At 39.1% G+C, this 13,266-nt stretch overlaps 1 protein-coding gene across 11 annotated transcripts in view; it reads left to right on the forward strand.

Annotated features, from left to right (window-relative positions):
* Window positions 1-13,266, forward strand: part of GDPD4 (glycerophosphodiester phosphodiesterase domain containing 4) — a 174,677-nt gene that overhangs the window by 49,447 nt on the left and 111,964 nt on the right. For 8 of the 11 annotated variants that reach the window (XM_045038692.1, XM_045038693.1, XM_019811762.3 and 5 more), the window contains exons 4-5: window positions 2,440-2,533; window positions 10,315-10,374. The exons of 1 other annotated variant lie outside the window; for it this stretch is intronic. In XM_045038692.1, coding sequence (XP_044894627.1) covers window positions 2,440-2,533; window positions 10,315-10,374 — 154 coding nt within the window. Of the gene's footprint in view, window positions 1-2,439; window positions 2,534-10,314; window positions 10,375-10,828; window positions 10,923-13,266 lie in introns of those variants that run through there. 2 more of the 11 variants (XM_045038696.1, XM_045038694.1) reach the window with 2 other exon arrangements.

Genomic DNA, 13,266 nt, shown 5'->3' on the forward strand with positions numbered 1-13,266 from the left:
CATATTGAAACATCATATTCTTGGGGTACCTGGCTGGCTCAGTCAGTAGAACATGTGACTCTTGATCTTGGGGTTGTAAGTTCAAGCCCCATTTTGGGTGTAGAGATTACTTAAAATCTTTTTTGAAAACCCCAAAGCATTATATTCTTGTTACATGGATGTTAGTCCTTCCTTTATTTCTCTAAACATCTTAAATATATTTATTTTGTGATTCTTTTCTGATTGTGCCATTATATTTTCTTAAGTGCAAGTTTTTTATTTGTTGGCTTTATTGAATTCATTTGCTGACATTATTTGCTGCTTTCGGATTTCTAGTTGTGAGTTCATATTCTACAGAATACTATTCCCAGTGTCTTGATTTGGGATAGCTCTCACTAGGATGGCTGATTGCCTGTTTCTTTGTTCTTGATGTGTCTTAAAGCCTGTGAGGAAAGAGAATTTCCCTTATTGATTTTAATGTGGTTGTATGTTCACTAATCTAAATTTTATATTATTAAGTTATAATTACTCCAGGTATTATATGAAGAGAAGGTAATTCCTGTTATCTGGAAATGAGTTCAAATTATTTGACATATAATACGTAGACCAGAATAACACTGTTTCTCTTAGCATATTATTAGCAGCTTTCTCTCATAACATACTTAAGGAACAGAACACGTTCGAACTGTTTTTAAAGGGCCCAAATATCTTTTTTTTTTAATATATGAAATTTATTGTCAAATTGGTTTCCATACAACACCCAGTGCTCATCCCAAAAGGTGCCCTCCTCAATACCCATCACCCACCCTCCCCTCCCTCCCACCCCCCATCAACCCTCAGTTTGTTCTCAATTTTTAACAGTCTCTTATGCTTTGGCTCTCCCCCACTCTAACCTCTTTTTTTCCTTCCCCTCCCCCATGGGTTTCTGTTAAGTTTCTCAGGGTCCACATAAGAGTGAAACCATATGGTATCTGTCTTTCTCTGTATGGCTTGTTTCACTTAGCATCACACTCTCCAGTTCCATCCACGTTGCTACAAAAGGCCATATTTCATTTTTTCTCATTGCCACATAGTATTCCATTGTGTATATAAACCACAATTTCTTTTTTTTTTTTTCGATCACAGTAAGGAATATGTTTTATTTTTTTTTATATGAAATTTATTGACAAATTGGTTTCCATACAACACCCAGTGCTCATCCCAAAAGGTGCCCTCCTCAATACCCATCACCCACCCTCTCCTCCCTCCCACCCCCCATCAACCCTCAGTTTGTTCTCAGTTTTTAACAGTCTCTTATGCTTTGGCTCTCCCCCACTCTAACCTCTTTTTTTTTTTTCCTTCCCCTCCCCCATGGGTTTCTGTTAAGTTTCTCAGGATCCACATAAGAGTGAAACCATATGGTATCTGTCTTTCTCTGTATGGCTTATTTCACTTAGCATCACACTCTCCAGTTCCATCCACATTGCTACAAAAGGCCATATTTCATTTTTTCTCATTGCCACATAGTATTCCATTGTGTATATAAACCACAATTTCTTTATCCATTCATCAGTTGATGGACATTTAGGCTCTTTCTATAATTTGGCTATTGTTGAGAGTGCTGCTATAAACATTGGGGTACAAGTGGCCCTATGCATCAGCACTCCTGTATCCCTTGGATAAATTCCTAGCAGTGCTATTGCTGGGTCATAGGGTAGATCTATTTTTAATTTTCTGAGGAACCTCCACACTGCTTTTAAAGGGCCCAAATATCTTAGCTCTAGCATAGAGCAGTTAATATGGTGGCTGTGATTGCAGCTATATATGAAATCATACATGCAAATGGGCAGGGAACATGCCAAAATGGAAAACATTAATTTTATTATTTATTTATTTATTTATTTATTTATTTTTAATGTTTATTTCTGAGACAGAGAGAGACAGAGCATGAGTGGGGGAGGGGCAGAGAGAGAGGGAGACACAGAATCAGAAGCAGGCTCCAGGCTCTGAGCTGTCAGCACAGAGCCCAACGTAGGGCTCGAACTCACAAACCGTGAGATCATGACCTAAGCTTAAGTCGGTCGCTCAACTGATTGAGCCACCCAGGCGCCCCAGAAAACATTAATTTTATTAAGGTGGTGAACTTATGGATGGCTTTTTCTCTTTTGACATTGCAGAATTTCTGTATTATTATATTGCTTTTTTTAAAAGAGGACATAAGTTTTGAGTATATATTCTAAATAATTAAAAAAAAATCATACCACTTATACAAAACCCCACTAAAGTACCCAGTTGCCTATAGGATAAAGTTAAAACTTTCAACTAAATATCTCCAGAGCTCTTCACAGATCTATTCTCAGATTTCTTCTCTTACCTCCTTCCATTTTCCTAAGCCTCATCTAGTCCAGTCTTATTCCCTACCCTTGACACAGACACTACTTATTGCTGCTATATTTTAAGAATTGAAACACATTTTTGCAGGGTCATTTTTCTAGGTACAGGATACTGGTTCTTTTGGTCCATTGTTTTGCTGAGTTTATTTGGGATCCTGACTGCCTACTCTTCATTGCTGGTGGTGAGTAGTGTTTCATTGCTGTTGGTGAGTAATGTTTCATGTTTCCCCTACTCTCTTCCCAAGTAGCCTCATGAGGTGCTCCTGTCTAGGATGGTATCCAGTTGGTGCCGGGAGTCTTCAGAACCCAAGATTACTCTTGTATTAGCAGAGTTGGAGTTTATATTAGCTATTTGAATCTTAGGCACAAGGGATGGATGGAGGAAAAAAAGGCTTGTTCTACTAGAGGATCTGTCTTAAAATATTCCCTTTGAAAGGGTAGTAGAACATTCTTTTTCTAGTCTTATTTCATGGCCTATTTTATGGTTCTTTCAATGTTGTTATTTTCAACACTCAACAGATTCACATTAGCTGTACCTTTACATGTTGAGCTATCTCATTTCATATTTAATCTCCTGAGAACCAGTCTTCCTTGGCCTTACAAATTAGGTAGTTTGTCAAACCTATCCTATTCTGCAAATGCTAGTCCTCAAGAGGACGGTTAAGATGGCAGTGGAGTAGGGTGACTCTAAGCTTGCCTCCTCCCCCAGTCAGCTAGATAAATATCAAATCATTCTGAACACCTAAAAAACCAATCAGAAGTCTTAGAGAGCTAAGCTGCAAGTCTAAAAACAGAAAAAATGACCCATGGAAGATAAGAACTGCAGAGGGTTGATGTGTGGGAGAAAAGAGCTGAGGGTGCTGTGGTAGGGAGAGATCCCAATTGGAGAGAGGTGAACTAACAGTGAAGAAAAAAAGTGAAAATACTCACAGAGAACTGTACAAGAAAACTGTTCCCCAAAACCATTGATGGGGGGAAAGGAGAAGGTTTCAATACCACCAGTTTTTTTTATAAATAGTGGAGCGCAGAGTCTGAAGTTTCAGAGCTCAGTGCCTGGTGGTGCTCTGGCGAGGAAGCAGGGTAGAGCCTCGGGTTTGGGCAAACGAGGTCTAAGGATCCCCTGGATCACATGGGAAGAAGCAGTTTCCATGCTTGGAGTGCATTTGGTAGAGGCAACTCAGCCTATTCGTGGGCAAAAGACTGGACAAGTGCCATAGAGCTGCCCTATCACTAGTATAGGAACAAAGACATTGGCTGAGGACAGCAAACCCTGGAACTGGCTGTGTTGTGATTTACCATAAGCTCTGAGCCACTACAACTGTGTGGTCACGTGACTATTTCCTGGGACAAGCCAGCACTGGCCATGGCATAGCAAGACCATCCCCCAGAGGATAAGAGTGGGTCTGAGCCGTGGGGGTCTCTGAAGTGTGGGGTTTTGAAACACAGCCTGAGATAGAACCCAGGAGGGCAGCACCACCTAGTAGGTGGATAGCATGGACACAGACGGTGAAAGGCAGGGTTCTGATGGAAGGTGGGATTACAGATGATTTATTGTGCCTCTGTGATGGTGGGAACTTCCCACTCCAGAGACTAGAGAGCAGGGTGAAGCTATTTTCACCCCTAGCCAGCACTGATTGACCTCAGTGGGCTAAACACCACCAATTGGAGAATGGAGCCATTAAACTAAGCCCCACCCCCCTGGGCCCTCCAAGCACATCTCTATTAGGGCAGATCCACCTGAGAACCAGAGCAGAGGGCCCTTCCCCCAGAAGAACAGCACAAACCCCTTCCATGCACTAAGTCTAATGATCATAGAGTGCTGCAAAACTTCAGCTATAGGGGAAGCAGGATCTAGCTTCCTTTGGGTTTTTTGTTTGTTTTGCTTTTGTGTTTTTTTCCCTTGGGTAAGGAAAGAGCAATTTTTATTTTATTTATTTTATTATTTTTTTAATTTTTAATTTTAATCTCTTTTTTTCTATCAAACTTCTCTTTAAATATTTTAAAAATTATTTAAACTTTGTTTTTTTCTGAGAGAGTACATGTGAATGGGGAAAAGTGGGAAAGAGAGAGAGAGAGAGAGAGAGAGAGAGAGAGAGAGAGAATATCTCAAGCAGGCTCCATGCTCAGTGTCATGGGCTCAATCCCACAACCCTGGTGTCATGACCCAAGCTGAAATCAAGAGTCAGACACTCAACTGCTGAGACACCCAGGTGCCCCATCAAGCTTCTCTTAGCAAACAAACCAAAACACACTTAGGATCTAGCTTCATTATTATTTAAAAATTTTTATTTTATTATTTTTTCTTGTTTTCCCCAAAATGACAAGACAGAGGAATTCACCCCAAAAGAAAGAACAGGAAAAAATGACAACCAGAGATTTAATCAATACAGATGTAAGTAAGATGTCAGGACTAGAATTTAGAACAATTATAATGATTCTAGCTGGGCTGGAAAAAAACATAGAAGACTATACAGAATCTCTTATTGCAGAGATAAAGAGCTAAAATCTAGTCAGGCTGAAATTAAAAATGCTATAACTGAGATGCAGACTTGAATGGATGCCATGATAGTGAAGATGGATGCAGAGGAGGAACAAATTAGTGATACAGAAGATAAATTATGGAAAATAATGAAGCTGAAAAGAAGAGGGAAACAAAAGTAATGAATCACAAAGATAGACTTAGGGAATTTAGCAACTTATAAAAAGGGACTAACATTCGTAAAATAGGAGTACCAGAAGATGAAGAGAGAGAAAAATGGGCAGAAGGTTTATCTGAACAAATTATAGCTGAATATTTCCCTAATCCGGGGAAGGACACAGACATCAAAAACCAAGAGGCATGGAGGATTCTCATTAAATTCAACAAAACCTGACCATCACCAAGACATATCATAGTCAAATTCACAAAATACATAGACAAAGAATCCTGAAAACAAAGGGAGGGAGGAAAAACACTTAACCTATAAGGGAAGACAGATTGAGTTCACAAGAGATCTGTCTACAGAAACATGGCAGCCAGAAGAGAATGACAGCATATATTCAATGTGCTGAATGGGAAGAATATGCAGCCAACAATACTTTATACCGCAAGGCTGTCATTCAGAATAGAAGGAAAGATAAAGAGTTTCCTAGATAAACAAAAACTAAAGGAGGTCAGGACCACTCAACCAGCTCTGCAAGAAATATTCAGAGAGATTCTTTGAGTGGGGGGAATAAAAGACCAAAAGCAGCAAAGACTATAAAGAGATAGAGAAAACACTAGAAACACCAACTTTAAAGGTAACACAGTGGCACTAAATTCATATTATTCAATATCACCCTTAATGTAAATGAACTAAATGCTCTAATCAAAAGACATAGGGTATTAGAATGGATAAAGAAAACAAGATCAATCTATATGCTGCCTACAGGGTACTGATTTTAGACCTAAAGACACCTGCAGATTGAAAGTGAGGGGATGGAGAACCATCTATCATGCTAATGGACATCAAAAGAAAGCCAGATAGCCGTACTTATATCAGACAAACTAGATTTGAAAACAAAGATGGTAACAGGAGATGAAAGGCATTATGTCATAATGAAGGGGTCTGTCCATCAAGATCTAACAATTGTAAATATTTATGCCCCCAACTTGAAAGCACTTAAAAATATGCATGAATTACTAACAAACATAAAGAAGCTCAGTGATAATTTAATAATAGTAGGGGACTTTGACATCCCACTTCCAGCAATGGACAGATCATCTAAGCAGAAAACCAAGGAAATAATGGCTTTGAGTCACACCCTGAAATCTGTAGAATACTTATAAAAGGAATTGAAGAGGACACAGAGAAATGGAAAAGCATTCCGTGCTCATGGATTGGAAGAACAAACATTGTTAAAATTTCTATACTACCCAGAGCAATCTACACATTTAATGCAATCCTTATCAAAATACCACCACCATTTTTCACAGAAGTGGGACAATCCTAAAATTTGTATGGAACCACAAAAGACCCTGAATAGCAAAGCAATCCTGAAAACAAAAAACCCAACTGGTGGCTCCATGATTCTGGATTTCAAACTATATTATAAAGCTGTAGTCATCAAGACAGTATGGTACTTGGCACAAAAACAGACACATATCAATGGAACAAAATAGGAAATTTGGAAATGGACCCACAACTCTATGGTCAACTCATCTTCAACAAAGCAGGAAAGAATATCCAATGGAAAAAAGACAGTTTCTTCAGCAAATGGTGTTGGGAAAACTGGACAGCAACATGCAGAACAATGAAACTGGACCTCTTTCTTACACCATACACAAAAATAAAGTCAAAATGGATGAAAGACCTAAATGTGAGACAGGAAACCATCAGAATCCTAGAGGAGGACACAGGCAACAACCTCTTGACCTCAGCCAGAGCAGCTTCTTACTAAACATGTTAGGGCAAAGGAAACAAAAGCAAAAATGAACTTTTGGGACCTCATCAAGATAAAAAGCTTCTGCACAGTGAAGGAAACCATCAACAAAACTAAAAGGCAGCCTATGGAATGGGAGAAGATATTTGCAAATGCCATATCTGATAAAGGGTTAGTATCCAAATCATATAAAGAAATTATCAAAGACAACACCCAAAATGCAAATAATTCAGTTAAGAAATATGCAGGAGACATGAATAGACACTTGTCCAAACAAGATATCCAGGTGTCTGACAGACACATGAAAAGATGCTCAACATCACTCATCATCAGGGAAATACAAAGCAAAAACCATGGTGAGATACTACCTCATACCTGTCAGAGTTGCTAAAATTAACAACACAAGAAACAATAGGTATTGGCAAGAATATAGAGAAAGGAGAACGCTCTTGCACTGTTGGTAGGATTGCAAAGTGGTATAGCCACCCTGGAGAACAATATGGAGGTTCCTCAAAAAGTGAAAAATAGAACTACCCTAAGATCCCTAAGATCCAGCAATTGCACTATTAGGTATTTTCCCAAAGGATACAAAGATCAGATTTGAATAGGTACATGCACCTCGATGTTTATAGCTGCGTTATCAATATTAGCCAAACTGTGGAGAGAACCCAAATGTCCATTGACTGATGAGGGGATAAAGAAGATGTGGTGTGTGTGTGTGTGTGTGTGTGTGTGTGTGTGTGTGTGTGTGTATTTACAATGGAATATTACTCAACCATCAAAAAGAATGAAATCTTGCAATTTGCAATGTTGTGGATGTAGCTTGAATGTATTATGCTAAGCAAAATAAGTCAAGTCAGGGAAAGACAAATACCATATGATTTCATGCATATGTGGAATTTAAGAAATAAAACCAATGAACATATGGGGTGTGGAGAAAAAGAGGGAAACAAACCTTAACAGACTCTTACAGATAGAGAATAAACTGAGGGTTGATGGAGGGATGGGGGTGGGAGATGGGCTAGATAGGTAATGGACATTAAGGAGGGCGCTTGTTATGATAAGCACTGGGTGTTATATATAAGTGATGAATCACTGAATTCTACTCCTGAAACCAATATTTCACTGTATGTTAACCAACTGGAATTCAAAAAAAATTGAAACACACAAAAATACCAAATGCTATTCCTCTAGTCCAGGGGCTGAGTACATTTTAGCAAGTGTTTTGGCAATATTGACTGTCTCTGTTGCTGACATAGTGGTGTAGTGTGGTATGAGAAATTCAGGCCAAGTAAGAGAAAAGTCTGTAGAAGTGGAAAGCTTATGGGAGGATAGCTTTCAGGTAATGGGAGTTTTCCAGTGTGCACGTACACATAGGACATACATATCTTTCTCTGATTCCAAAATTCCCTTTCCTTAATTTTTTTAATGTTTATTATTTTGAGAGAGAGAGAGAAAGCACGAGCGAGTGGGGGAGGGGCAGAGAAAGGGAGACAGAATCTGAAGCAGGGTCCAGACTCTGAGCCATCAGCACAGAGCCTGATGCGGGGCCCAAATCCACAGACTTCGGACTGTGAGATCATGACCTGAGCCAAAGTCGGTATCCCAACCAACTGAGCCACCCAGGCACCCTGATTTCCTTTCTGATATAGAAAAGCCCAACCCCCCAAATGCATTGCCATTTGCATTTTTCAGCAAATTTGTTAATCATTATATGAATGATAAGTACTGAGTATACAGTGATCAAAAAAATATATGCAGTTTCCATTTTCATGTAGGGCACTTCAAAGAGATTGGTATGAGATGTAAAGTTATAGTAATGTCTTAATGAGTTTAGACTCTAGTAGGGCAACTAAGTCACAGACAAAAGTAGCTAACAGAGGCAGAGCATTATATTTGTCATTAGGCCTAAAAAAAGTTCTGCATGGGTTCTGAAAAGGAAGAGGCAACTTGCAGCCAAGAAGATTAAGTAAGACTTCTTGTAAGAGGTGTCACTGATGGGATGTTGGATTTGGACATGTGTATATGGGGATCAGGGAAGAACATTCCAGGCTGTGGGAACATCAAGACAAAGTTGGCAAGACAAAAATATGGAGTGTGACTAGATCAGAGGGAAAGGTCAGTTCTGTTAGAATGTAGAACATAATGAAGAATAATTGGGAACCAGGCTAAAAGGATAGATAGGCTTGTGACAGATTTTGGAAGGTCTGGAAAGTAAGACTAAGCCATTTGGCATAAGTCAGATTTCTATTTTAGGAAAACCATCCTGGAAGTTGTGGTGTGGAGGGTGGCTGTAGGCAGAGAGGTTGGATAGAAACTTTTCTTTTTAATGGGGAAAATGCAGGTGAAAGATGTGCTCTGAGCCAGACTCTGGCCACTGAATTGTATTGCTTTTATACACAGTGAACATGAAATGAATGGTATCATTAGCTTCTAAGGTGGGAATGAGTTCTAGTGTCTAATAAAGCAATATATTACAACAAACTTTCTATTCTGCCCTCCTTTTGGATATAAGCAGTAGCAACAACAATGAACAAAGAGGAAAACCTGAGTTCTATTTCTGTCGTTAGGTTACTTTGTAACCTTGGTCAAGTTGTATACCCTTTGAGCCTCAATTTCTTTTCTTTCAAATGAGAATGATAATATTTAATAAAATGACATTTTATGGGGCTGGATAAAGAACAAATGAAATAAGATACATAAAATTATTTTGATAAAAAGGTTAAGAGCTTTATAAAGTCCAACTCTTGTTAATATCCTAAGTATCTGAGGGTTCTGATTTTGTTTGCATCTCCATACTGACTTGGTGACTGGCTAGATTTACAATCAAATCTAATCGAGATTTATTGAATAAATACCGAGGGTTAACAACAGTGGTTAACAATTGTAACAATGACACTGATTTCTCAAGAAAAAGTTTTTCTATTTTTAAATTTTTTAAGTTTTTTTTTTTTTATTTTGAGAGAGAGAAGAGCAAGTGAGTGCATGCGTGGGGGAGGGGCAGAGACAGAGGGAGAGAGAGAGAATCCCAGGCAGGCTGTGTACTGTATGAGGGCTCAATCACATGAACCATGAGATCATGACCTGAGCTGAAACCAAGAGTCGGATGCTTAATTGATTGAACCACCCAGGCACCCCAAGAAAGAGCTTTTAAATAACCAATGGAAGGGCTGGCCTTTGTCCTCTCTTTTGTCACAAGTGGGTCTAAGTCATACCAGGAATACAGTTCATCATAGGGAAAATAAATTGGTAGGAACTCAGGAAGGATATCAGTGTGGTGATTGTTATGAAATACCAGAGGCAGTAATAATTTTGGGGGTTGCTGGTGAAAATTGCAAATAGAAGGTGACATTTGAATTGCCTTTGAAGCATCAGTGGCATGGGGAGGGAGAGCTTTTCAGTCAGAGGGGCAGCATGACAAAGTACCAGAGGCTGACAAGTGCAGGTATAGCAAGAAGTGAATGTAATCCTAGACTCTGAAAGGAATTTTGAACTACAGAACAGTGCTTTGGACAGCAACTTGATTTCAAAATAACCTCCTTTTTCTTCTTTGCTTTTCCAGGTACTTGCATTTTTGTTGGTTTGGGAAGGGTATGAACTATACCTGCACTGGTGTCATAAGGTAGGACACTGAACCTTCGTAGGAGACTTTGGGCCAGGATTGAATGTGCCTCTTAGGCACTCAGCATGAATTAGAGTCACCTTTTCTTTCATCGTTCCTGTTAGAAAGAACTGATCTATTTACACTGTTTTAATTGAAATAATTCAATTTCTAACATGTAACTGATTTACTGAAGGAACTGAACTCAAACTTTATGTTTTCTCACCACTTCTTGTTAAACTCACTATGTGACTTTGCTCTTCCCATCCCAAAAATGTCTTAGGCCAGTACTTTCTCAGTCCTTTAGAAAGTTACAAAAACATTCTTATTTCAGTCATTAAAAATTTCTGTTCATTGTAATAACCCAAACTTCAACATTATAAGACTTTTCCTCTCCTTCTTTGGGCCTGACCCAGGCATGGAAGCCTGCAGTGATAGTGAGAGTGTGATGGTCCTTTTACCTCTCTTTCACCAGAATAGGGCCCAGGGAAACAGGAGATAGGATGAAAGAACGTGGTTGCACAAGGATGGGCAAGAGGGTCATCTGGAGTTGATGCTGTCAGGACCAGGTAAATGCACAGTTGTTGGCTATTTATGCCACCGGCTTTTCCTGTGTGTATTTTCAGAGAACTTGACTGCACCTTTCTTGGTGCAGAAATATCCCCAGAAATTTCTCTCTTGAGGTCTTTTTGACCCTCCCTTAGTTTGGAGCCCTTTAAAATTGACTTCTGAATGTCTCTCAGAGGATCATATCTGGCTACAGAAAAGTAGCATCTTTGCCCCAACATCTGTGGACATGTGGCTCATTTCCAACTAGCCTCCCTCATTTTGTTCTGCCACAGGCTTGAGCAGCTCCAGCCACAGCCTCTTGCTTTTTTATAGTCTTTTCAGGCATGGTTTGATACCATTCATTGCTTTTCCTTAAACGTAGGAACATACCAAACTCTGAGTCATCCCCTTAAATTTCCTCTTATTCAAACGAGAAGTATGAACTGGAAATGTAAATTTAAGAGTTACTAGAAAAGATCGAAATTGAAGTCATAGGATCTTATGGGGAAAGTATGCAGATTGAGAAGTGAAAAAATAGGCCTTATTGAGATCACCAACGGTTTTGGATTTGGGATGCCATGATCAGTTAGTCACTACGAAGAATCATGTGAAATCTAAAAAATAAAACTAATGAATAGACACAAAGTCCAATAAATGCAAAAAACAAACTGACGGTTTTAGGGGAGGGGAGTGGGAAGTTTGGCAAAATGGGTGAAGGGGAGCAGGAGACACAGGCTTCCAGTTATGGAATGAATGAGTCACAGGAATAAAAGGTACCGCATGGGGAATATAGTGGTATTCTAATAGTGCTGCATGGTGACAGATGGTAGTTACACTTGTGGTACGCCCAGCATAAAATAGAATTGTTGAATCACTAAGTTGTACACCTGAAACTAATATTGTGTATCAGCTATTCTCAAATTTTTAAAAAAAGAATCCTTGTGAGTGAACCATTCTGATTACCATTCCAGGCTTGTGCCTATTTTAGAAATCAGGCTTACCTTGCTTCTGGCAGTTAGTGCTGCTGCTTGACCTCTGTCACAGCAGGATCTCATTATTGCCTTGGAAATCAGGAAGCCAGTTTCAATGGCAGTATCTTTCACCTTTATTCAGGCATAGAGATTTAGCCACTATAGTACTTTTCAAGGATACTGACACTTTCCTCATTAGTGTATTTTTCACTGTCCTCTGAGACCTCCCATAAAATATGGGAAATGGGTTACCTGATCATAGGTGATAGCATTCCAGCAAACTTTTCTCAATAAATCTTTGGATTTTTCTTCCTATATTACAGCAAGAAACTGCTGGCACCCCAATTTCATTAAGCATAGGCCACTAATGAGCCAAGGTTTTAGGTAACCAAACAGTTAGAACCACTTTGAGATGTGTAATACCTGGATTCTAGTGTATTCAATTCAGAATCTCTGGTAAGTGTACTACTATCAATCAGTTTAGCCTCATCTAAAATGTCTAGCACCCTTAGGATTCAGTGCCATAAATATTCTATAGGGGTTTTGGTCAATATAAATTAACAGAGCCTTTGGACTCTGGGATCTAATTCCAGTTATCAGTCTGTAGGAGATGAGAAGTGATGGAAGTGGGGTATGAGAAGAGTTGGCATCCTCTTGGCAGGTAACTACCTTGGTTGTGTCTTCAAACCGGACTTGGGAGGAGAGACTACTTCTATTAGCAAGGGAGATTCTGTAGGGCTTGGAGTTTCAGTTTTAGTATACTCAGAGTAAACCCAGAAGGAAAGGGTTAACATTAACCCTATAACCTATTCCTCTTCTACCCAGGGATTCTCAGGGAGGAATGAATGACCTCGATCAAAACTTAATAATAACCCAACCTCCTGATAAACACACTAAGGATATTTGTTAGCCAAAAGGCAATACAGAGTCCTTGTCAATGAAAATTTCTGGCGGAATATAACTGCTAGATATAAATCAGGGTTGCTTATTGTAAATAATCCTGGAATTTATAGATATATATACATATCTATGTATGTATCTATGTATAGCTATATATACATGTGGGAGACATGGCTGGCTGGAGTTGTATAATTAGTGGGATATAAGATAAGGATGCCCCATAACCAAAAAGGCTCCTTCTTTGAAGCAATGTGTTCATATAACTTTGCTCAAAACATACCTTACACTCAGAGGAAATGAAAACACTAATTTCAGAAGATATATGCACCCCTGTGTTTACCGCAGCATTATTTACAGTAGCTAAGATATGGAAGCAGCCTGAGTGTCCATCGATGATAGATGAATGGATAAGAAGATGCAGTATACATACATAATAGAATATTATGCAGTCATAAAAAATGAGATCTTGCCATTTCAACAACATGGATGGACC

This window comes from Felis catus, chromosome D1 (assembly GCF_018350175.1).
Source record: "Felis catus isolate Fca126 chromosome D1, F.catus_Fca126_mat1.0, whole genome shotgun sequence".
NCBI lineage: Eukaryota > Metazoa > Chordata > Mammalia > Carnivora > Felidae > Felis > Felis catus.